The sequence below is a fragment of the Malaya genurostris genome, chromosome 2 (genome assembly GCF_030247185.1).
Source record: "Malaya genurostris strain Urasoe2022 chromosome 2, Malgen_1.1, whole genome shotgun sequence".
Lineage (NCBI taxonomy): Eukaryota > Metazoa > Arthropoda > Insecta > Diptera > Culicidae > Malaya > Malaya genurostris.
Genome location: NC_080571.1, coordinates 89,884,705 through 89,911,765, shown reverse-complemented (window position 1 = coordinate 89,911,765; position 27,061 = coordinate 89,884,705). Strand labels below are relative to the sequence as shown.

Here is a 27,061-nt window from a genome sequence, read left to right as displayed (position 1 = left end):
TTATATTGTATTGCGAATATAATCATTGAAGAACGCTGGCGTTTTCCTTGTACGACACGGTCGTGGTGTTAAGTTTGCTGAGGGTGATGTACTAGTGCTTGAACAGTTTGTATCAGTGGTTCCTATTTTCGCATTCTTATATGTATTACGCCACTCACCGATCTTTTTGGTTTGTGATACATGACGTTTTGTCATTTTTCCATAACCGTCATTGAGAACAAGGCTTCCATTCCGCTGCTGAATTACAGTGTATCTGGTCGGTGAAAAACGCGTGTCGCCTTTCAAACGGTGTTGTCGTTCAATAACAACTTCATCGCCTGGCAAAATAGTGCATTTTCGTGCGCCGCGTCGGATGTCTTCTCTTAACTTTCCTGTTAACTTTTTCTCACGATCCATGTGTTCTAACCGGGTTTCATCGAAAACTGATCTCCTGTGTTGAAGTAATGGTAGTTCTCGTTTGATTTTACGGCCATACATCACTTCCTCTGGTGGTACACAGGTTATACTGTGCTCTGCGGCATTGTGCGCATTAATTGCTTTGCTCAATTCTTCAATATAATTAGTGTTATTCAATGTTGCTACAGACATGGCCTTATTTATCAGTTTCATACAGCTTTCTGCTAGACCATTTTGTTGTGGAAATAGAGGAGTCGAATAGGAAAGTGTTATGTCTCGATTTTTACAATAATTTGCAAAATCTTCACTACAAAACGGGGGTCCATTGTCGGTTCTTATTGTTTTTGGATATCCTTCCTTTTCGAATACATTATCGAGTACTTTTTGGATGCATTCAAATTTTGTAGACTTTACTGGTCGCGCGATGATAAACCTATTATTGCACCTCGGCGAAAGAGGTTAAAATTAGGAACAGATATGTACATACATACATGCATACATACCTAGACCTATAATCAACTATGACAAGAATAAGAATTCCTCCAAATTTTATGTAGGGCCCATTGAAATCTATTGCAATTGATTCCCAAGCTACTTTTGGAGCAAAAACTCGTTTCATTGGTGGGGGTCTTTCTGGCTTTCCGTTCAAACAGCATGTTTTACAAGAGTCTACCCATTTCTTGATATCTCCGGACATACCGGACCACCAAACACGTTGTCGCATTATGCTTTTCATCTTTGCGATCGATGGATGACCACGGTGTGCTATTTCCAAAGCTCGCTCTTGGAGTGTTTTTGGTATTATAGCGCAACCGGTTTTGATGAGAATACCATTGTCAATGGTTAAATCATTTACTATTAAGTGATATTTTTGCAAGGTTTTGTGCCATACACCCGATTCAAGTGCACTGATTACCTGTAATAAAACTTCATCTTTGCTGGTGGCATATTTGATGTCGTCTATTGTAAGGAAATCTACAGGGTTTGCTTCAAGCGTCGCTATTTCCCATGGACTGGCATCATCGTTGAATGGTTCATCTTTGCCCTGATAAAGCCGCGATGGTGAATCCGCTATGTTGTCTATACCACGGACAAATTCAACTTTGTAATTGTATGGGCTTAATCTTAACGACCATCCATCGGCTCGGTTCAACGCTCTTTTAGATTCCTCCCGTGATCGGTTTAGGATGAACGTAACCCCCTGTGCATCAGTACGGAGTGTAAAGTGCCTGCCGAGTAGGAAGTGAGAAAAATGTTCCACTGCCCAAACTGCTCCTAAGGCTTCCCGTTGATTCTGTGGATATGTCTTTTCAGTCGAAGTGAGGGCCTTAGAGGCGAAACTTATGATTCTTCGTTCTTGATTTTCGTTTTCCTGTGTGAGTACAGCACCTAACGCAACTGGTGAGGCATCTGTGTATAATATAGTGTTATCGTTCTCCGAGAAGAATCCCAATGATAACGTGCAGTTTATGATTTTTGATTTGAGCTCTTCAAACGCTTTGCTTTGATCTGGTCCCCATGACCATGTCTTACCAGAAGTTACAGTCCATAATGGGCTTGATATATTAGCGAAATTTACAAGGTAAGGACTAAGAAACGATGCCAACCCCAGAAAACTACGTAGTTCTGACAAAGTAGTAGGCTCTCTGAACTTGCGCACACTTTTTATTTTCTCGTTATCTATGTGGAATCCGTCAGAGTCCAGCTCGTGACCGAGAAACTTTATTCTGGTTTGGTCGAACTCGCATTTAGCTGTGTTCAACGTCAAATTGTTTTTTCTAAGAATTTGTAACACTGTGTTAACTGTTGCTCGTAGTTTTTCTAGCGTGTCAGCGAATATAAGAATATCGTCAATAAACACTATAATGTTATCAACATCTTTAAGAATTCGAACCATTTCACGCTGAAAGATTTCAGGTGCACAATTTACACCGAACATGAGACGGGTAAATCTGTACATGCCATCCTCGGCTAGGAAAGTTGTCATATCTCTAGATTCTTCTGCCAACTCGAGATGATAGAAAGCGTTACTTATGTCGAGTTTTGAAAAATACTTCGCCCCGTTTAATTTTATTCTCATTTCATCGAGCAGCGGGAGTCTGTAATATTCACGATTGATGGCACGATTGGGGGCACGCATGTTAACTACAAGTCTGAAATCATTTTTGCCTTTAGCTACGGCGGACATGCCACTGATCCAGTTTGGAGCGGATGTGATTTTTTCTATTATTCCACGTGCTTGCATTTCATGCAATCTTTGTCTTGCCGCATCTCGATATGCAGCTGGTATATTGTAATAGGCGCTTTTTGTTGGTGGCACGTTTTTGTTGACACTGAATGCCACTCTTACACCCGGCATTTTTGGAAATATTTTATCATCTTTGCAATGATTAATATTGCTATTGATTTGTAACAGTCCTAAATCGCTTGCAGTTGATCTTCCAAGAAGCGATCTAGCTCCTTCAAGGATAACATGGAAAATAGCTGAGCTCATAGGTTTTGACCCTGTTGTTGCTTCTATTTTAGCTTTGAAGGTGCATTTAATGTGCATTGGCTCACATGCTCCATAGGCATGAAGTCTATTTTTGGCATTATCATTGATTATTTCAAGATTTGCCAAACCTAATCTTACTTCTTGATACAAATACTTCCAGTCATTTCCCCCAATTACGTTTACATCTGCCCCTGAGTCTATCAGGAACTTTATTGGGCTGGAGGATCCTATCGAGCAATCTACCAAGACATCTTCAAGAGAAAGTGTGTTGACTTCCTAATGAGAATAAATATTTTAAATGAGTTGAGATTGTTTATTATCTGTGTATTGAACTTATTAATACAAGTATTATTATTATTAATATTTCTATATATTTTTAGGTGCTGATTAATTCTTTCTGTACCTGATTAAAATCTTCGCGTTTTTGTACGTCCGAAATTACGGATTGCTTGGGGACTTCGGTGTTTCGTTCGTTCTGTACAAAGCTTACATGCCTCTGTCGACAAGCTGCCACGAAATGTCCACGTTTGCCGCATCTGTTGCAATTACGTTTCAAAGCTGGACACTGTCCGTTGCGGTGACTAAACAAAAAACATCGCGTGCATCGCGATCGACTGGCTTGAGGTTGTTGGATTATTTCATGACTTCGTGCTTGTTTCATTTGCGGTTCACCAAAACGATTACCCATGTTCGGCCGTTTACGAAAATTTTTGTCGTATAATGACGATTTGAGTGCACTCCTGAGTTCAAAGACGCTGGAACCGTCTTGCTGCCGTGTCTCTATTTCGAATGCTTCATTTCTCGTAGCAGATTGTACTATAAAGTTTGTTTCATAACCGTAGGTCCGTGCCTGTTTAACGATCTCTCGGTTTCTCAACCCATTTAACAACTGTGCTCGTACAAATCGGTCTTCATCTTCAATACTATAATTGCACAATCGTACTTTACACATCAATCGTGCATGGAATGCGACAGCAGTTTCTTCACTTTCTTGTTTCATTCTGGAAAAAGCCTCGTGCTCGGCTGCGGTATCAGTCATCGAGCGGAAATAATTTTTTATGTTTGATACAAAAAGTTTGTAACAATTCGGGGTTTTCAAGCTTGGTCGTAACTTTGCTGCCTTGATAATTTCCTGCAGTTCATTGCCCATTGAGAGGAAAAGCAGTTGAGTTCTCTTCACAGCATCACACACGTTACTAAGAGAAGCTGCTATTTCAAAATTTTCAATATAGCGGTTCCATTCCTCCCACATTTTGTTAGCAGAAATGCCACTGGAAAATGGTTTCATATGATCCCAGCGAATACTGGAAGATGAATTTCCTGAGTTGGCTGGAAATGAGTTTTCATCATTCGGTACGTTCCAACTGTTATCGACATTATCGACTGAAGTGGATTTAGGCTCGAAACGACGCAAAGCTTCATTTAAACCCGCAATCATTTTTTCCATTCGCTCGATTCGTTTGACCTTACTTACTTTTTCTGGTGTATCGTGATGGCGAAGCGGGACCTCTTCAATATTTGTATTATTTCCTGCATCGATATCAACATTATTGAGTTCAATCTCGCTATCGGAAGCCGAAGTGCACGACGTGCTCGAATTGCATGGTGTTACTGAAGTTGCCGACTCCTTGTCGGACTGCTCAACAGAGTCGTCAAATATCGACTCATCCTCTGCATTGTTTGCACCAATGCCCAATCGGACATATTTTCCGTCGTTTGCCATATTACGCCTTTTTGTGGTCTGGAATTATACACAAAAATATATGCGTGAGATAACTTACTGAAATGTACGCGATCTAACGATCCGCTTTACGATGCGCGATTTGAAAATCCGCTCAATAATTTTCTTTTTTTTTTTTTTTTTTTTTTTTTTTGCACGGCCACGTTGCCTGCTCCCTTTGTGCGAGACGTTTTCGGTTCGCTCGTTTATATTTAAATATTTGCGCGACCTTCCAGATCCGCTATGTGGTGCGCGATTTTATGAATCCGCCTTTTTCAATTAAAAAAAAAAAAAATCGTCAACATTTTGTTTTTTAATGTATTTTATTGCGCGACCTTCCTGGTCCGCCTTGATGCGCGACCTTCCTGGTCCGCTTTGATGCGCGACCTTCCTGGTCCGCTTTGATGCGCGACCTTCTTGGTCCGCTTATGATGCGCGACCTTCCTGGTCCGCTTATGATGCGCGACCATAATGATCCGCTTGTTCCAGTTATTTTCAATTTTCTTTTGCTTTAGGTGATTCCGTTTCCGTTTTGAATAACTATGCTATTTGAATTGCAACTCCTGGCAGGATCGCCATTGTGCATTTTATAACTATTTATCGGAAACGGAATCACCCAGTACGGTGCACTTCTTACCTGAATGGTTGTTCGTGATGAAATGAGTGAAACAGTTCTTTTACAATGCGATTGACCTGTTGAAGTTGTACCCACCGCAATTTGTCATGGCATGCTATGCATTGATCATTATGAATTCGTTTGTACCCACACAGTGCACTTTTTATGAATTTGAGTGATGTGTCACTCAATTTTGAGTTATGTTCAATGAGGGTGTAGGAAATCTGTATTACTCTCTATAAAAAATCTGTATTTATCTGTATTCACTAACAAAATTAAATTTCAACAATAAAATGATGTTATTCCAACACATTATTGCTGTATGGTAGATTCAATGAGACCAAGACTTTGCTTCTCGTCACTGCAATCAAATACTAATAGATTGCTCATTGAGCAATTTGACGTCTCAGTTACTCACTCCGATGCAGAGTGCTATTCATATACGAAATTAGAATGTGTGCGAGCCGAAGCGAAGTTTGTTGTGGGTTCAATTTTATACTGAGGCATAAATCAAATAAATATAGATTTCTCACTGTACGGTGACACTAACAGCACCTCAAGTGAGAAACGGGTGTACTTTTTTCCATTAGCTACTGTGGTTGCGCTAAATGCGCAGGCAACTTTTTGCATGCATTTTAGGAGCATTTACGCACCCATTCTCCACCAGACGGCGCTTTCGGTGTCACGGGTTGCTCACCTACATTACTATTACACTGGGAAATCTATGTATATTTGATTTATGACTAAGGTAAAACATTTTTGACTCATAATCATACACTGCGAAAAATACATATAGAATATCGTAAGCTATGAACTAATGAACCAAGTAGAAGACGTGATATAGAGTTTCATGAACGATTTTATGTCTTGCTCAACTGTTCTCTTGGCATTGCAGTGTTTTTTATTGCATATATGTCTTCAATAATTGGCACGATGCGGCTCGACAAAATTCACTGGGTTATTTCGACATACTCACACTAGCAGTAACCTGTCAACAGCTGAGGATAGAAACACCAACACATTCGCACGTGGATTGGATTATACGAAAAAAGTTTTCATTTTGCTTCTTGGGAGATTCGTATTAAATTTAAGAAATCTGCATCAAATCTGTATTCAGTAAGCGTATGTAAAAATCTGTATAATACAAATAAATCTGTATAAATGGCATCTCTGGATGGTGGGCAAAAACCTAAAAACCGTTCATCCCCACTGGAGAAAAAGTAGTTGATGGCAGAGCTGCCAACTGGTTTTTTCTCAAAATCTGTATTTGGCGGGAAAATCTATCTGCACAATCCTCGGTTGATTTTCCAGAAAGCCGTAACAGCCAGTGACAGTTTCTCTTTGTTCACTCTCTCTTTCGATTATTGTGATGTGATCTAAAAAGATTTTCTTGGATTTCACAGTTCTGTTTGGAAGTCGAACGTTTCGAGCATCATTCTATGCAAAGAGTTGAGTGATAAACGTGTAAACCACTTGGTAATTAATAGAAGAGAAAGTAAACAAAGAGAAATTGTCACTTGCTGTTACGGCCTTCTGAAAATCAACCGAGAATTATCTATCTCGAAAAATCTAAAATGAATTTAAGTGAGGATATTGGTTTTGCGAACAAAATAAAAAGGTTGCTCCACCTGTAACCCTTCGAGCGAGTACGTCACTGCACAAAATTGACCATTTACTAAACGCTCATTAAACTGGTTGCTCTCTATGGTTACGTGGCCTGGACCATGTTGGAAGAGGATCAACTTGCTTTTCAAGTGTTTTTGAACCATATGTGTCAGAGTGCAGATGGAGGATGGAAGTGGAACGTGGAAACGGCGTATGAACCACGAGTTGCAACAGCTGCTTAGAGAACCACGTCATATACACTGCTAAAATTAGATGATTACGACGGGTTGGGCATATCATTGGAAGAAGAGGAGCGCAGTGATCGAGGTATATAACCATTAGGGTGGGGCAAGGTTGTATGGGAAAAAGATGAAAAGGTTTATTTTCTCGCTCCACCAAACTTTTCGTTTTCCTTTTGGGTCCCATAAGCACCATGCAAAATTTTAGCTCGATCGAAAAAACTATATTTTCGCGCCCGAGGTTTAATGTTTGTATGGGATTTAATATGGAGAAATTTGCTTTAAACAAAAAAATCGGCTGGAGATCAATCTATGAACTCTAAAAATCAGTGCATGTGTTATTTTCGTAGGAAATTTAACGGTGAAGAAAACTATAGAAAACCGCAAAACAAACCGACGTTTTTAGAAAAAGTTATTAAAGAAAAACCGGCACAAGGTCCGAACAATGGCTCATCCCTTAATATATCTAGCACCACTGCTGCTAGTGAAAGTAATATGATGTGACTTCCTTTTAATGTACTATAACTGTTGATCTGAGTTGTTTGATGTCTTCACGATAGTTACTCAGCAGAGTATAAAGATTATGTTTAATGATCCAAACCTTACTATAAAGTCACAAAAAGCCATGTAAATTGTGTTTTTGTTTATATAAAATAGTACCATTTATATCTTCTAAACTATAAGAGATACAGTTTATATATTCGGCAAAGTTTTTGGATTTGAGTTTATCTAAAATATTGTATAAGATTCCAAGAACCTATTTCATCAAATTAAAAATTTAGACTTTTTTTTGTGTCTTTACAGTGAGTTTGGGAACATGGCTTGCCACTTAAAACTAATCCTCATACTCAGCTGAAAAATTTTTGTGAAGACATCAAACAACTCAAAGCAACCGTTATAGCATAATAAAAGAAAGGACAATTGCGGCCATTACACGAGTCATTAAAAATGTCATTACTAAAAAATAATATCATTTTAATGAACGTGAAATGGTGCAGTAATGACGAGATTTCTATCAAATTTGAAATACATCATTACTTAGTCATCATTAAAAATGACAAAAATAATGCTCGTGTAAGGGTCGCTAATAATATTACCACCACTAGCAGCAGTGGTGCTAGATATATTAAGGAGTGACCCATTGTTCGGACCTTGAGTTGATTTTCCTTTAATAACTTTTTCTACAAATGTCGGATTGTTTTGCTGTCCTCCATGCACTGATTTTTGGAGTTCATAGGTTGATCTTCAGCCGATTTTTTTGTTAAAAGTGAATTTCTCTATATTAAATCTCATACAAACTTTAAACCGCGGGCGCGAAAATTTAGTTTGCTCATGGGACCCAAAAGGAACACGAAAAGTTTGGTGGAGCTGATATCAATATTTTGTTCCACCCTAATAACCACCAACCTATATACTCCGAATAGCTATGATTACTTCCGGTACTTTCGGAACCGGAGTTCGGGGCCGGTTGAGCTGAAGTCAGTTATAATGCCCAAAAACAAACGATTCGTGAATACGAATACGATTAGTTTTGATTACAATTTAGAAGATTTTTTAAACATTTTTTGCATCGTCGCTCTATATTATGGTTTGAAAGTATAAGCTCTCATCACCTTTGTCATCTTAAGATTTCTATCTGAATTTGTGAAAACCGGCTAAGTCATCTCTGAGAAAGTTAGTGCACATATTTTCTTCTTTTTCACATATCATCCTGTGATTCCACAACCGGTAGTCGGATTTGAACGAAATTCAAACAAACCACAAGGCCTTTGGCCCTGAAAAAGTTCGGGCCCGGTCACCGAATAGATGTACCACGTGATAACGTGGTCTCGCAATATGAAAGATCGCATAGAACCACACAGGTATCTTTTTTCGCCGCGATGAAAACTAAGCAGTTTTCTGGATGTGATATTACAAGCATAAAAAGCATTTAATAAATTCATATATTAAAACTTTTAATGATCAAACCAAGTTATCAATAGTTCTTTGGCGGGTCATTGAATAGCAGCAAATCCCCACCCAGATCAGTTTTAAAATGCTGTTAATAATTTCGACAATCCGTATGCTTTCACTAAGAAATAATCTTGCTAAACCGCCACATATTTCGATAAATGCAACAGCTCCTTCACACCATTCGAGTGCAGTCTTCTCTTTCTTTAAGCACAAGTTCCTAAAATCCAGGAATTTGGTGTAAATGAATATACGCCTTGCTACTATGAACACACCACGCTGGCAACTTGTCTTCCATATTGGTAGTCACGACGGAAACAAGGGCCAGCACAGTTATCAATAGTTCTTCCCAACAAATTTGCCTAGAGTTTGGATTCCAAATTCGATTTCGTTTTTCGTTCGTCTCAACTATCTCCGATAGGGTTTCCAGTATAAACCCAATGAACCAGCCGGCTGAATTCTAAACCTGTGAGCGATAACAATGTGGTACATGCGATGGCACACCAAATGACAGCTTTTGCAATTGACTAAAAAATTATCAATTTGGAGTTACAACCGAATTAGTTATGCTTAACTATAATTACCATTATCGCTGTATTACCAAAAACCATGGCAACCAATTCAGTGAGAGACACTTCTGATGTAAACATTACTGTAGTAAAATCTGAAAAAAAGTTGTTCATTAAATTGTTGACAGCCGATAGTCATTTCTGCTGAGGCTCTCCATGTGTGAGTACATCGTTTCGTTGAAAATTACTTAAAAAACTGGTTTAATACTCCTATTGGAATAACTTTCTCATATCAATCATACTATCACATATAATACTGCGGTATTCTTCAAAATAATTTAATATGATCACTATTTCCGGTGCCTCCGGTATCGGAAACTGGGAACCCAAATAGCCGAAATCAATTTATTTGGCCGTCAACTGATAATGGTTACCGAATGGAGTAAATTTGAGGCCAGTTTAGAATATTTTTACGCCCACTTAGAAAAAAACGTTCAACGGTGGTCCTTCATTGGTCCAATACGTTGAATCATTGGTCCAATGAAAGTCCAATCAATCGTTCAACGGGAGGCCAACACGGGTCCTTCGTTTGCCGATTTTGAAACAGACCGTTGAACCGAATGCCATTTTTTTCGTTCAACAAACCCGGCAGACAGAGGTCCATTGTTGAGCCATTTTTAACATGAGGAGTTGGAGCCCCGTTGGACTAGTTTTACTGCAGAATTTCTGAAGTTTTTTCCACTTATTTGTTTAAACTAACAATACATACCTGCACAATACTTCTACTTCACGTAGAATAACAACAAATTTTCTTTCTATGTAAAGGTAACACTTAATGTTCACACTATTTTTGCAAGAGAAAAAACAACAACAAACCGTTCGAGCAAATTGAACGAATATTTCGTGCAATATGTCGTTCAACAAGCGCTAAAAAATCAACAAAATTGAACGGCCTGCTGAGAGGGCGGTTTCTTGTTTCGTCCCTTTACGTGATGGTATTAAACACTTTATCCTATGACTCTGGAATCAGAAGTTGAATTTAAATTAAATTCAGAAGGTTTGTATAGTACCATAGCACCATTCCTTTGAATATAAGTTTGTAAAAGTCGGTTACGCTATCTCTGAGAAAAGTTAGTAACCATATTTTTATTTTTTGCATATTTTAACTCAAAACTCCGAGAAAAACTGGTGCACTTTTTTCTGCACAATTTGCCTCATAATTTCGGAACCGAAAGCCAGATCCAAATAAATTCAGGAAAAGTTGGTGCAAGAAACATTGCATACACATACGCACACGGAACGACCGAAATTAGCTCTGCGCCTAATTCGTATTACTGTTTTTGAATTGGTTGATTTTAACAATAAAATTTCCAAAATAACTATAAGATTAGTTAAAATTGAGAATTTACTTTGCTGAAAAAACTCTTATTTTTAGAGAATGTGTTTAGTTGGCGAATATTCTGGACACAAACCAGCAATATTTCAATCCAACACGAAATTCTCATTGACAACTAATTTCGTTATTAAAATCAGAAAATTTGTTTCTATTTATCTATCACTGTCATTACTGAAGGACAGCACAAAGAAAACAAAAGAAATTGGTTTTATCAACAAGTTTATTAGCCAAAAACTCATGAGAAGTGTCAAAGCAAAACAATCCATTAAAAAGCTAAAAGGGACAGTCTTGTTGAAACTGCTTGCAAATTGTTTAGATGTGTTACGATATAGCCATATATAAATTTTTAAACCGATATGTGAAAATGACGTAAACTGTTAGTGGAAAATGTATTTATTCAGAATTTGTGCGCAGTTGAAGCGATTGTGGGTAATAATGTTTTTACGCGAAACAGTGAAGTGAGTTTCGAATGTTGCACTCTAATTGTACACGTCAAATGATGTTTTTTGTATCTTCTAACATTCCGGGCTACGCCGTCCGGTGTACTACTTGTATTCGGTTTTTGTTTTCCGAATGCTCAAAGTTTTCAGTGAGAGAGTCGATTTCGCGAAGTCGAATGAAGAAAGCAGCGATTTAGAAGAAAAATTTTCAAAAAGAAGTTTATGTTTCGCTTATTTCTTTTTCTTCTATAAAATATAGGAAAGACCAATATAAGAAAGAAAACCGCGACTGAATTTTTTTCGGTAGTAGTGTGCCGTCTAGTGGCTAGTAGAAATTACGGTGTTAACGTTTTTTCGGTGACAGAGCGCCATATAGCTGCAAATTGCAGAAACCAATTCAACCATTTATGTTGGTTGAAAACAACGTTTTAATTCTCTAATTCAACTAAAAAATTATTTGAATGGATATAAAGTGTGCCTTAGCTAAGAAATGACAGCACGTTTAATTGGTGAATTCAACTTAAAAAGGCGGGTGGGTAATGTCAGAGACATAACTGGATGTCGTGAATACGAAAACAACTGACATGTTCCTTAACACTTCCGAATATCAATTGTATGAATTATGCACGCATTCCCCTTTTTCACATTTTTCGCAAAAACAAAGAAAGCTTCACTTGATCTCCATTACTGTGAATTTCACACAGCGAAAAGTGCACAAATCTAAGCAAACTGTTCTTGATTTGTAGTAAACTGAGGATATTTCCCTACGATTTGCAAACAACAAATCCTAATAGTTCTTTAGAAAACTTTTAGAGCCATTAGAACGGCTGATATTGTGCAATGCTCTCCACCGTTGTTTTTTCCCAATGCTAATGACTGGCAGCTGTGACGAATTCGCTCTTGTCGAAAGCGAAACTAGCTGTGCAGACGACACAAAACACATCTGCTCATAGGGGCGATAGAATCCAAACTGATTCAATTTTTGTTAAGAGATTTCTTTTTATGTGATTTCGTTTGTAGCTTTTTCACTAATGAGCGGTCCTAACGGCTATAAAAATAGCCGCATTCAGAATTTTAATGTTGATTATTTCATTTCGGATTTGCATAATTTATTGAAAGAAACTATCAATATGCTGAAGGGACTCGTTTCTAGCATTCAGAAAAGTCAAATTGCGTAATTCTCTACGACATTAAACTCTGGAACATTTTTCGCAAAAACAAAGAAAGCTTCACTTGATCTCGATTACTGTGAGTTTCACACAGCGAAAAGTGCACAAATCTAAGCAAACTGTTCTTGATTTGCCGTAAACTGAGGATATTTCCCTACGATTTGCGAACAACAAATCCTAATAGTTCTTTAGAAAACTTTTAGAGCCATTAGAACGGCTGATATTGTGCAATGCTCTCCATCGTTGTTTTTTTCCCAATGCTAATGACTGGCAGCTGTGACGTAATCGCTCTTGTCGAAAGCGTGCAGACGACACAAAACACATCTGCTCGCAGTGGCGATACAATCCAAACTGATTCAAGTTTTGTTGAGAGGCTTGTTTCTACCTGATTTCGTTTGTAGCTTTTTCACTAATGGGCGGTCCTAACGGCTATAAAAATAGCCGCATACAGAATTTTAATGTCGATTATTTCATTTCGGATTTGCATATTTTATTGAAAGAAACTATCAATATGCTGAAGGGACTCGTTTCTAGCATTCACAAGGACCAAATTGAGGAACTCACTGCGATATTCACCACTTTTCGGAACATTTTTCCCGGACGATTTGTTGTACAGCAGAAGATATTTTGTTCTCTTCCTTAGAACGCGTTCTGATTCTTATCACTCTCTCAGAGGGTAAATTTTGAAAAGGCACCCCATAGTAAAGTAAGTCGTATTCACGACAAAAATGGGTTGTATAGAGGTACAGTAAAGTAAATTCCGCATAATTCTTTAGGAGTATTATTATGGTTTTAAGAACAACCGAATAGAAGTCTGGAATAGAGAACTGGACCCTGAGTTCAAGACCTAAATTTAGATCCAATAACACTCAGAATCCAGTTTCAGTCGCTGCTGGTTCTCGCCTTGGTGGCCAGCAAACGAATGAGAGATGCGACCTGAGCGTTTGAGGTTGTAACCACGCAGAAGGTGCATTCTCTCTCGCTGCTGGTGGAAAGTTTAACTCCCGCTGCTGCTGCTGGCCAGCAAGCGAATGAGAGATGCGACCTGAGCGTTTGAGGTTTTTATTAACCACGCAGAAGGTGCATTCTCTCTCGCTGCTGGTGGAAAGTTTAACTCCCGCTGCTGCTGCTGGCTGGTCCTCGCGCCTCGATGGCCAGCAAGCGAATGAGAGATGCGACCTGAGCGTTTGAGGTTTTTATTAACCACGCAGAAGGTGCGTTCTCTCTCGCTGCTGGTGGAAAGTTTAACTCCCGCTGCTGCTGCTGGCTGGTCCTCGCGCCTCGATGGCCAGCAAGCGAATGAGAGATGCGACCTGAGCGTTTGAGGTTTTTATTAACCACGCAGAAGGTGCATTCTCTCTCGCTGCTGGTGGAAAGTTTAACTCCCGCTGCTGCTGCTGGCTGGTCCTCGCGCCTCGATGGCCAGCAAGCAAATGAGAGATGCGACCTGAGCGTTTGAGGTTTTTATTAACCACGCAGAAGGTGCATTCTCTCTCGCTGCTGGTGGAAAGTTTAACTCCCGCTGCTGCTGCTGGCTGGTCCTCGCGCCTCGATGGCCAGCAAGCGAATGAGAGATGCGACCTGAGCGTTTGAGGTTTTTATTAACCACGCAGAAGGTGCATTCTCTCTCGCTGCTGGTTGATGATTCCACTCCCACGACGTCTGCTTCCATCGAACGCACAAGAAGAAATGATCGATTTTCGACCACGGTTCCCCTTTTATACGCATTCAGTTGAAGATATGTGCCTGACTATCTCAAAATCGTCGTCCTTGCGCGAAAAACCCAAGCGAAAGTAAAAAGTTTTCCGCGTTGTTTTCAAATTTTAAGAAAACTTAATTTTTGAGTTGTTTGTGGTTATCGCACACTGTTCAAAATATTATCCTGAATTCCTGATCATATTTTTGATGAAATGGTGAAAGAATTATGTTGCTACCATTAATACAAGTCGAGATATTCGCGATTAAGTTCTGCCCATTCTTCCATATGGCTAATTTTGAAAAGGCGCCCCATAGTAAAGTAAGTCGTATTCACGACAAAAAAATAGCCATTTCAACAAATATTTTATTATTATTAAGGGAACTAGAATTAGAAAATCTAAATTAGCAAAAGTAAGATTTTTCAGTTGTCTCAAAAAATAACTAACTAAAATCAGAAAATCAACTAATTTTTTCGCCAAAATGCTGATTTCGGTCTTTCCGTGCACATACACACATACATACATTTGCTCAGTTTGTCGAGGTGAGTCGAATGGTATATGCCATTCAGCCCTCAGGGCTTCGGTTCAAAAGTCGGGTTCAGAGTTCTATTCATAAGCTTCGTAAGCGGCTTAAGCCAAATCATTACATGAAGTTAAAAATTTGTATCCAGAGAACAACTAAAATCATAGAACCAAGGGTCATATCACTTCAAAAATGCAAATCTAATTTATAGCCAATTCGCAAAAATGACAATTTAATTTCGAAATGGGCAGTTAATTTATAGTCTATACGATACACACACTCTAAAAAAATTGAATTTTACAGGTGACTTAATCCCTCATATGATGTAATTCATAAAGACCTAATTTGTCGGAACGGAACGGAACTAACGGAAAATTTCATTTTTAATGACTTAATGTTAGATTAGCTTGAATTTTACTGGTTTCGACTGTAACTTGCATTCTGTTAGCAGGTGCGACTGTATGAATTTAAATGCACCTTTTACCGGCCATGCAGATGCATGCTTCTGTGGCTCAGTCGATTATCAGACGAACTTGTGATCCAATGATTCTCGGTTCAAGTCGCGGTGGGTTGTTACAAATTTTTTTTTTATTTCAATGAATTTCATGTCATGGAGTTTTAGACACAATATTAAATGTTCTTCCACGTAAATTTGCGTGAATTGCGACGCTCCATTTATGTGCATCTAATAAGATGTAAAATTTTTTAAGTGTGCGCACTGAAAAACGTGAACTGTAAATGGTACACGGAACTAAAACAGAACTGCATTTCAGAGTTTTTACCACTTAATTTTGTTAATATATTAAGTATATCAGAAGTAATCCCCCCCTTGCTTAAAACTTTTGATGAACATTTCTTAACGGAATGGATTTTTACTTGGTTCATAAAATATTTACTTTTGAAACTCTTAGTGCCTTTTCCTCAGTGCATGATAGTGAAATTATCATACGCAACAACCGTACACACCACGAGATAAGCCATTTTTGATTGTGTTTGTTATTTCTCTCAGAATTATATTCAATTTATTTTTGACATTACCAGTTATTGGGGGTAGTTAAATTTGCGATACAGTTTTTATAGACGAGTGACAGGAGTCGTCGACTAGAAGCAATATTTTTTGAAATAATATTCATCGGAACTATAAATTATGAATCTAGTTTTCTCATAGATGTCTTCAAAATGAGAACCATTCATCAAATGCTAAGCTCATGAAACATACTCATCAGCTGGGGCACATCTTAATGAACTAATGAACGAACGAAGCAGCTCTCATTGCTTGGGTTGCGCTGTGAATTCTACCTAACATACGAATGTGAATCAGGGTGGCAAGTGACCGGGAAAATCGGGAAAACCGGGAAAAAGTCAGGAATTTGATTTTACCGGGAAAACCCGGGAAAAAGTCGGGAATTTTAGTGAAAAACCGGGAAAAATATTACTAGCTCGCATAAGAGTAACAGTTGTTAGCATAATGATGTTTTTCAACAATTGAAAAGTAGAAGACAATACCCAAGTTTGCGTTTGAGCGAAATGTTCAGTACAAGTGTTGAAATAACTTATTGACTATTGGAAATTGGGCCAACACCCCTTGTCTCGTCCAACGATTTTTAGAGGCTTGCAGGTAGTTTTAAATCAAACAGAAAGCATCAGAGTTTTTTTAGTTGTTATCAATAACAGCATAATGAAATCTCATTTTGAAAAATAAGGATAATTTGGATGCTTCTGTTAGATTTTTATTATATTCTTGAATAAGTATTCAACACAGCTGCAAAATGTATGGCAAAATCTCAAGATAACATAGGGAAGATTTTAATAAAATTATTGCACATTTTTAGGAGCATTCATGTTTTTAAGTTTGCTAATGATTGCCCTTGTCATAATTTGTCTCAGTAATGTCATCTTGAGACAATACTTGTGTTATGCTTATATTTCTGTTAGATGTCAAAAGGACTCGCAAAATTGGAAGAATTGTCAACTTTGATCTTATTCACCGTTTACAGGAAGTATTTGAGTTCGTTTTTTGAGAGTTGAAACTGGTTTCTGAGGACCAGTATAGAATCTTAGAAAGATTTAGAAAATGAATAGATTTGTTCTTTTAAAGGTCCTCAACTATTCCATAGTAGGATCACAATAACGTTGATATTGATGTAGATAAAGGTGAATTAAATTTGGTTTGAGCTTTTGGAACTTCAATAAGATAATGATTTAAATTATATACGGCCATATCCAATTTTCCCAAACAATTTCAGGATTTACATTCGATAGTATTCTAGTCGATTAGTTCTAAGCTGGTAGAATATATAACTAAATGAACTAATCATTGCTTAATTTGAAACCCTGAATGATATTGATTGATCTGCTAGAATGAGATCAATTGTAGAAGGATTTATCATATAGATAAATTAGTTAAGCTATTGGAAATAAAACTGGTTTAAAACCAGCGGAGAGTTCATCATGGAGAACTCGTACTTTTTGATTTTTTTTCTGATTGCTCTACGAGCATTTAGAATCCTATTAGGAAAAAACAGATCGATATATTGTGCATTTTAACTGCTATCATTTGATTTACCTGCCCATTCGCACTGGTGTCCATTCTATGTTATATGAAGCATGACGGTGTTTTGTTGCTGAGATGATATCCGTCTCTCTTTGATGGCACTGATTGAATCGTGTGAAGAGTTGGTAGAGAGCGTTCTTTGATACGATAAAAGCCATCCTTGGCCATCATGCCGTTTATAATTTCCTCGCCGAACTGAGATTTCCACTTTCACTTCCGGAAGGAGCGAAGAAAGCTCGGTACAAAATGATTTGAAGTTGCAAGCATAGATTGTTGTTGTTTTCTCCGAGTGGCAAGCGTTCGTTTTTGGGAATGTTATTCCTTATTGATTTATTTTCAATCATATGTATACCCAAAAAATAATAAGAACAGTCATGTGCACTCGGAAGAAATCGGTTACGTGTAACCGAAACCCCTGAATAACAGGAAAAAGGCTTTATGCTTTTCTTATATGCACATGTTATAATGAATATTTTTATTTGTACTTCGAAATGCCTGGAAAGTATTTGAATCCTCAATTAGCGGGCCTATTACAATGATCCTTTTAGGACATGGGATATCTGTTTAAAGTTTGAATTAAGAAATGTTTAAAAAAATTAAACAGGGGCGATTAGAGCCGGTTTCAAAAACCGGGAATTTTTATCTAAAAAAACCGGGATAACCGGGAAAAAACCGGGAAATTGAAATCGGCAATTCACTTGCCACCCTGGTGAATGAATAGCACAGACGATGAAACTCTTTCGGTAATATTCGTTGTTTCAATTACAAGCCCTGGTGCTTGGCCTTGTTTTCAAAGCCTGTTACGATTATCATTTTCATTACCGCGTGTACGAAATCGAGTGGTTGGGATTTCTTAATCCTTACCAACACATGTACGTACCGGTGTGGTTTATAATCCACTTCTGTTTACCGCTTATGATTAGATTCCCGAAAGATAGAAAATCCACACTCAAACAACGTTAATATTATGTGAAAACTTTTTTCTATTCACCTAGTTGTGTAATGATGACTTTCTCATATTACTTATGTTCTGACAAGATTTTTTTCTGACACGGTTTTTTTCCAAACTTGAAAAAAATCAAAAACTTTCTTTAGTAAAAACTACCATCATCTTTTCGATTTATAAACAGCTATGTCAAGTTAATATAGATTTAAATGTGGCAACCCTGCACGCTGTACAATATTGAACAAACCACGATGTGTGCTAGGCGGGTTCGTTTTCTTCTTTCGTACCAGCACGTACCGATTTTGCATATTTTTGTATGACAGTTTGAAAGTTTTGATACTTATTGCCCAATAATTTCGGAACCGGAAGTCGGATCTGGATGAAATTGCACAGTGCCTTTTAAGACACTGCGAGCTTTATTTTGAATCATGAATTGTGAAAATCGGTTTAACCGTTGCTGAGAAATCGAAAAATGGTTCCGGTTCTGAGGCTTTTCTTCACTATTATCAGTGCGTTTGGAAGTAGAAACTGGGTACTAGTAGTCCCAAAGTAGATTTATATATCCAACAACTAACAAGGTCTGCCAACTAGATGAATTTACCAGTAAATTTTATAAACATGAATCTCGTCTCGTCATTGCTTGTGAAAAAATACACGTGAAATTGAAAATTTCAAAAATTTCGCACGTAATTCCGAACCGGAAATCGGACCTGGATCATCTTCTTGGGAACTGTTTAAACAATTTCAAGACCTTTTATTTGCATCTTAGTTTGTAAAAATCGGTTAAGAAATTTCCGAGAAAATTAAATGCGCATTTTCTCATAGATTTGAATATATTGCCTTGTAATTCCGGAACCAGAAATCGGATCGGGATAAAATTCAATAGCGATCTATGAGACCGTAAGACCGTAAAATCATTTGAATCTGAGTGTGAAAATCGGTTCATATATATATATATATATATATATATATATATATATATATATATATATATATATATATATATATATATATATATATATATATATATATATATATATATATATATATATATATATATATATATATATATATATATATACCCACACACTGTTATATAGAAAAATTCTTTTGATATAAGAGTATGTGAAGCTTATTTTCAATCTTTGTAAAACTCTAAATGTAAACGCAGAATGAAACAAATTTATCTTAATGCTAATTCCATAATTTCGCCAACATTTATGAATTAGGTATTACAATGTCTTGATTTTACAAATCAACCCAGTTGTATTCAGGTTTACTATGATAATAAACAGTTTGTTAATTTGAGTGTCGTATTGTTTATTGGCAATATTTTTTTCATCAGAAAAAACAACACTTCAAATATAGGAAAGTTCCCACCTCTAAGGCCGTGGACCGTCTCGAGAATTATTTTAACTTTTAGTAGAAATTTGACGGTTCGAGCGGATATTTGGATGTTGTCAAAAATATAATTGATGGTTATTTTCCGACACTGAAAAAAATCTTGAAGAAAAATTTTAATTCCAGACCTTTAGTAAAAATTTCTAGTGTGTAATTTCTTTTTACACTTTCAGTTAAAGAAAATGCCTCTATAAAAAGTTTCAATACATTTTCAAACGAAGAAAGTTTGTCCAAAGACATCATATTAACAAGATATCCAGTTCTCACATTTCCCGAAAAAATCATTGGCAACATCCTTTTTTGAGAATATGTCGCCTTCAGGCGAGTTCGCATCGAATCTTATAAAAAATCAACAAAAAATAAAATAAAAATTGAAAAATCAACCGAGATATACACAGTGGTGGTAAATTGCGAACCGAACGCCGATGCTTCTGGAAATTTACTCAAAAATGTTCACCGAGCGTAAGCATGCGATAGGTTCGAAAACTATTCCCTCGGTTAATGCGAAGGTGTTCTGTGCTCGGTGTTCGGCAAAGCAATCTGATTCGAACCGTTCGGTTGGTGGACCATCGGCGAGGGCCGAGTAAACTGCGTTCGATACGATAGTTTGTTGATTTCAGTTCTCGCATCCTGGTTTTGAAATTATCAATGCACACGTGATAAGCACAAAAAAAATTGTTTTATTCGATTGATAAATCGATCAATAGCAATTCAAATGGTATTATTTTGGACATTATCAGTGTGCGTAGGGTGGCTCGATATGGAAAATAGTATGTTTTGGATCTTTTGCAAATTTTATGGTTTTGGTTATAGAATCTATAACAATAAGAATTGAATATTTTGGAACATTTCAGCAATCGTAGAGTGGCTCAATATGAAAAGGGATTTTTGGCATTAAAAATGCCTTACTCTTCACTATATGGGGCCGGGTGTCAATTAAAAGTTTCAAAAATAGTCGCGTAACCTTTTTGTGTCATAATTTTGAACGTTAATAACTCGGTCATTTCTTGATGGATTGTTATAATTTAACAACCAATCGATTCGGAAACTTTTAACTTAAACATGTATGACGACGTCGTTTCAGTATTTCAATAGCATACTATTGAAAAAATGGTTTGAATCGACCTATGTTTTCATCCACCAATCCCTGTTCTACAAAATGACGTCAACTTCTTGTTCGGCATAGGAGGCTTTGCGTCATGCATAAAAAACACCGCATCGTTCTGCGTAGTATGAAGAGAAATCTATAAATATAGGCTGCATAATATTTCTTTGCCTAGTTGATGTTTGACTGCGAATGAAACAAGTAGCTCGTCCAGTGAGCTGATGACTGGATTGTATATGCGTTCACTTGCTGGATTGTCGCTTTTGCATTATGTGTTGGTGAAATTTTCTGTTGTCTGCACAACACCGCTTCGTGTTCGCTTGAATATCTTATATATCATCTAGCTATTGAAGAACCGAATCAGCGTGGTTATCGGTTCTTTTGAAATATCCCATGTATTTAGCAAATAGTTGGTCGATTTTGCCATTAAAAATGCCTTACACTTCGCTTCCCGAGGCTGGGTGTCAATTTAAAACATGCAAAACTAATCGCGTAACATTTTTCTGTCATAATTTTGAACGCTCATACCTCAGTCATTTGTTGATGGATTTATATAATTCAACAACCAATCGATTTGGAAACATTTAACTTAAACTTATGAGATAACGTCATTTGAATATTTCAATTGCATACCATTGAAAAATTGGTTTGAATTGAGTATTTTATTTTAGTTAGCTGGTAACTATCAGGCTAATTTAGAATTATCGGCGATGGATCTAATTCGGATCCAATCTGCAGCACTTGTTCCTCGATGATTTGTTAATGGATTTTCCTAATTTAAATGATTCCAAAGCTTCAATATTGTAAGTTTAAAAATGTTTTAATTTGTTAACGGATCGGTTTGCATACTTAAATCTCCATTCCCATACGAACAAAACGTGACAATGTGACTGAACAAGTTGTTGTCCCACCAGGAATTAACCGCTTCAAAAGATTCAAAATTAAATTCTGAAACTTATCTAAAAGCGGCCTCCTCGGTTTGGTAGTATAAATGAGTTCCACAGGCTCACATATACAGAACTATTAGATGCAATATCATATAGTATCAAAGATAAGCTCAAGGTAAGTTTACTTGAGATTTTACATGTATCGTTTGAATAGGAACCCTCGTAGAATTTGGTTAACCACCAGTTTCAGTTTAATTATTATTTGCTTCAAAACAATAAGCGTCTGATGGCTACACGCATTGTAACAATAAAAATGTTCATTCATGTGTTAAAAACATCAAGTTACAATATGAACAAAATTTCGAAATTTTGTTGCGTATCCATTCCGTATATTCCTAATATGCCAAAGCGAAAATCAATGTAAGTAACTAAATATTTTATGCGGACTGTTTCACATTTTTCTTCCTCGTATTGTTGCCATATTATTTACCGGCACTTTCCGAAGATTATCGACAATTTTGAAGAAGGATTAATAAAATTACACTATTACTGAGTTTACTGGTACAACATTTTTCGTTAAAATAAATAAAATCTTCTCTTGGATCGATTAACTGTTTATAAAATTAATAAATTTGTACGTTTCTCGAAGATTATTATCATAGAATGAAACAGTTTCATTTGTTCAGGTTCAAATCTTTAGGTTGTTTGTATCTAAAATTGAGCTTTCAAGTAACTTTGAATTCTAGTTAAAGGACGTTATTCAAAATTTTAACAATGTAAAAAATTGTGGAAAGGGATCAAAATTTTATAGAATTAATTATCAAGAAAGAATCTAATTGTCAATTTTATCATTCGCTAACAATCTAAGCGCTTAAACTAGAGCAAGTTTGTAATTAGTCAATTGAAAAAGTTTTTAGTTTAGTGTATCATCATCTTTATTTTTGTATTTATTTTGAAGACCCTAGAAACGTTCCATTTTTAATGTTATTGTGCTCGGTCGTGTCTTGAATACAACCCTCTAATTTTTTTACTCTTGCAAATTCGATGTTTAATAAACTGGTGAGTCAATAGCAAAGAAAATTTAGTAATCTCAGGTATTTTCAACGAACGTATTTAAATTTGATATTCTATTGATTGCTAAATCAATAGCAGTTCAACTTGGATAATTTTAGACATTTTCAGAGAACGTAGAATGGCGCAATTTGAACATTTGGATTTTTTTTACTAATTTGATGATTTATTAAATAGTTAAAAATCTTTGGAAATTATCTGCCACCGTAGGGTTTTTCTATTTGAAAAATTGTAAAATTTTTGGCTAATACCAATTCGATTGTTGGATCAATAGCAGTTCGAATTGAATAATTTTGGGCATTTTCGGTGAGTGTAGGATGGTGCAATATGAAAACTTGTAAATATTTTGACTTTTGCTGATAAAATGTTTCATTTAATAGTGAATTAATAACAAATACAAATTGCTCATTTTTGAGATTTTCAGGACCATAGGATGGTTCTATCTGTATAATTGTAAAGTTTTTGACTAATGCCAATTCGATGCTCTATTGATTGATGAATTAATAGCAGTTCAAATAAGATGATTTTCATGATGATGATAAGAACATTTTCAGCGATCATAGGGGGGTTTAATATAAAAATTTGAAAATATTTTGATTATTGCTGTTTTAATGTTCAATTGATGAGCGAATCAGTAGCAGGTAGAATTGGATGATTTTGGACGTTTCTAGCGAGCGAGCGACGTTTGTTAATGGGATATTCTCAGCGAGCTCTAGATGGCTTAATATAGAAATTGTAATTTTTAAACTATTTACAATTCCTTGCCAGCAGTAAAGTGGGAACCAAGCACCAATGCATTGTACATATTTGTTTAGAAATATTATCCTAGCAAAAATATGCAAAAGCTGTTCATTCGGCTTATGGTAAAGTTCGCTTGCTGTTCTAATATTCCAATTGCTATCAGTTAAACATTGAATTAGCAAAAGGTAAAATATTCCCATATTTTTATATTAAGCCACTCTACTGTCTGGAAATTTTTTTATTAAGCCACTTTACTGTCTGAAAATGTCAAAAATTATCCTATTCGAATTTGATTCATTCTCCAATCAATGAAGCAGTGGATCCGCAAATTCAAATACTAACATTTTTCAAATAGGACCACACTACGCTCGCTGTAAATTGGAAATCCTATTGGAACTGCTATTGATTCATCAATTAATAGGACAATGGATCGACATTAGTCAAAAAATTTAAAATTTTCCAAATAGCACCACCCTACGCTTGTCAAAAATGTCCTAAATTATCAAATTTTTATTGCCTTTGATTCACTATTAAATGGAACATGAAATCAGCAAAAGTCTAAATATATGCAAATTTTCATATTGCACCACCCTACCGACGACACAACCAGGCACTCCGAAGAAAAATCACCATTAAAACTGTTCGCTAACGATTCACCGCCAGTTACCACAAATCTAGCGACCCCTTGTAAATGATAAAAATAATCTTCTCGAGCAACACTGTTTAAGTTGCTATGGACTAGTTACCAAGGAACCCCAAAACAAATAAACATGTTTTGAAAGCGGTGGAATAGTTCTATTAGTGTTCAACTTTGTCCAAATTAAGCAGAAATGCATTTAAATGAACTCGATTTTCGGAATTTAATCGAAACTATGGATGAAACCAACGAACGAGGACAATGATCTGCTTCCAGCGATTCATCCGTACACTTCAACTGCTAGCTTTTCTGGGCAGTAGGATTCGGTGTAATATGCCGGTGTCAAAATTGTTTTGTGTCGGTTGATTGCGCAGCAGTAGAAACAGTATTTCACCTTGTTGGCCAATATTCGAGGATTACTAGTGAAATTCCACAATGAAATCATTTTACCGTACGTTATGCCGGTACCGCAGAGCACTAGCTCGTTGTCGGTCATTTCCATGTCTTCCTTCTCACACAACGGTTTCATGTCAAGACCTGAATTTTGAACTTGGCTTTATAAAAGACATAACTCATACTCCTCAATTTTTACATTCCGCTCGAGTCAGGTAAATCCATTAAAATGTTCCGTAATATAATAACCGATCTGAAATTTGTTTTGTTTACATTCATCTTGCCTTCGGTATGCAGTAACCAAGGATATGGTGACTGTTATTCAAAAACAATAAATATATCAACTTGTGCTGCCAGTTTAAAAAAATTCACTACCGTTTCCGATTTGACATTTCCAGTTACTGAGGGGTAGTTAAATTTACGATACAGTTTTGATAGACGAGTGGCAGGTCGTGTCGTCGACCCTACGCTCGATACCAAAGTAAAAAATTATCCAATTCGAACTGCTATTGTTTCCAGAATCAACAGACCATCGAATTAGTCTAAGATTCAATTTTTGTCGATTTTTCAAATAGAACCACCGCTGAAAATGTCCAAAATTGTTAAATTTCAATTGCTTTTGAATCAATATTTAATAAAACATCAAATTAGTAAAAATCAAAAAAATTTCAAATTTCCGTATTGCACTACCCCCGCTCGGTGAAAATGTAAAAAATCATCCAATTCGAACTGCTATTTATTCACTAATCAATAGAGCATCGAAATGAGATATGTCAAAAAATTACCTATTTTCCATATACAGGCACCCTACGCTCGTTGTAAATGCCCAAAATTACTCAATTTTAATTGCTATTGACTCACCAATTTATTCAATATCGAATTTGCAAATGTTAAAACATTTTCAATTTATCATATTGAGCCACCCTACGCTCGCTGGAAATGTACAAAATTACCATACTCTGCTAAGCTACCCAAAAACTGAAACGTCCAGCCGCAGCTGACAAAGTTCGGTTCATCCGAAGCAACAGCCTATTAGGTTTTGCACGAACATGACATAACCTCACAAAAATGAACAGAATGAACTTTTTTTGACAGTCGACGTGTACTTGTTTACAGTTTAAAAGTTCATCAGAAGTTCATCGTTCGAATGTAGAAATTGCAAGTCGCACACTCAACAGATTCGTACATATGTCGCTCCTTGATGCTGGAAACTCATACAGGGCAATCTTTTTAGTTATTTTCACTGTGGAATACGTTTTTAACAGGCACTTTTTCGTCATTTTTTCAAGTTTTAACTTGCAGTCGCAAAACAAAACAAGTACACGGCAACTGTCAAAGATGAACTTGATTCATCGACAGTTCATTTGTGTCGTCATCGTTCAAAACCTAATAGTACTTGAATCGGATGTTCATGAACATACTAGTAACGATAGGCTCACAAACTAGAGCATCGGTTCCTTTGCCATCAGCATCGGTTCTTGCTTCGGTGATGCTTGCTCGAACGATGGTATCGGCAAATTTATACTCGCGATAATGGTTCACTTTTTGGTTCGGAACAAACACGTTTTGCGTGTTCGAAATCGATGTTTTACCACCACTGGATATACACTCCGATTCTGAATTTCGATCGCTGCTGTCTGCATGGATTCATTACTTACAGTTTGAACGAACTCGTATTATCAAATTTTATAACTGAATATTAATGAAATGAACTTGAATTGTTATCCTGAACTTGACAAGCTGCTGATATGTAAAAAGCGTGTTGCTTTATGTAGTCTCAGAAAAGAACTAATGCAAGAATCAGGGATGCCAGGTCATTTTTTGAAAAATCTGTGATCAAGCCAAAAACCTGTCTGTGAAAATCTGTGCCCGTTTTCCGTACAATTATAGCAGATCAAAACCAATTTGGTAAGTAAAAAAAAAGGTCTCACTACCAACACACTCTGGACCTTTTTCCTCAGCCACTCTGTACTTTTTGTGCTAAACTGTGCTCGATTTCAAAAATCTGTGAAAATCTGTGATTTATTACACAATCTGTGAAAATCTGTCATCATTTTCTGAAATCTGTGTCATTTTTCAAATCTGCAGCAAATTGAAAATCTGTGAAACACAGATTAATTTGTGAACCTGGCATCCCTGGCAAGAATCATACCACCCACGTTTCAAATGTCATACGATCCAAGTGACTTCTTCATCCTGACTCAAGTCTTATTCATCCTGGGTTGCATCTTTTCTTGAAATAAACATTACAAAAAACAATTATTCACGTCTTGTTAGTGACACACAGAGATGCCAGGTAAAAATTTCAACTCTTCTGCGATCGCGGCGCTGCGTTACTGTTTCATATGCCGGTGTTTCATTGCCATTTCTGCTCGAAAGTGCAAAACCAGAGCAATCCACGCCACCAGTGTTTTTCAATGAAAAACGCCAATATTGTTGAATCAGTTTTTTTTTGTTCTCGAAACCAGCCCGCCTTCAATTGAACAATCCAATCAGCGTGGTCACCACGAGATAGCGTTATGGTGAGTGTTTTGACATATCCCATGCATTTAGAAAAATTTTTGACGAATTT

At 36.7% G+C, this 27,061-nt stretch overlaps 1 protein-coding gene across 1 annotated transcript; it reads right to left on the bottom strand.

Moving 5' to 3' along the window:
• Nucleotides 1-26,265, bottom strand: LOC131428699 (uncharacterized). The gene is made up of 4 exons (XM_058592746.1): nucleotides 26,148-26,265; nucleotides 3,294-4,631; nucleotides 900-3,166; nucleotides 1-829 (listed from the first exon to the last, which is right to left on the bottom strand). The coding sequence occupies exons 2-4, from the start codon at nucleotides 4,611-4,613 to the stop codon at nucleotides 1-3; spliced, it is 4,416 nt and encodes a 1,471-aa protein (XP_058448729.1). The 5' UTR covers nucleotides 4,614-4,631; nucleotides 26,148-26,265.
• Nucleotides 26,266-27,061: the final 796 nt, after the last annotated feature.

Coding starts and splice junctions, on each gene's coding strand:
- LOC131428699 (XM_058592746.1), bottom strand. CDS start 4,613: ATGGCAAACGACGGAAAATATGTCCGATTGGGCATTGGTGCAAACAAT. Junction 3,167..3,293: donor AACGCGAAGATTTTAATCAG/GTACAGAAAGAA, acceptor TATTCTCATTAG/GAAGTCAACACACTTTCTCT. Junction 830..899: donor ATAGTTGATTATAGGTCTAG/GTATGTATGCAT, acceptor GTGCAATAATAG/GTTTATCATCGCGCGACCAG.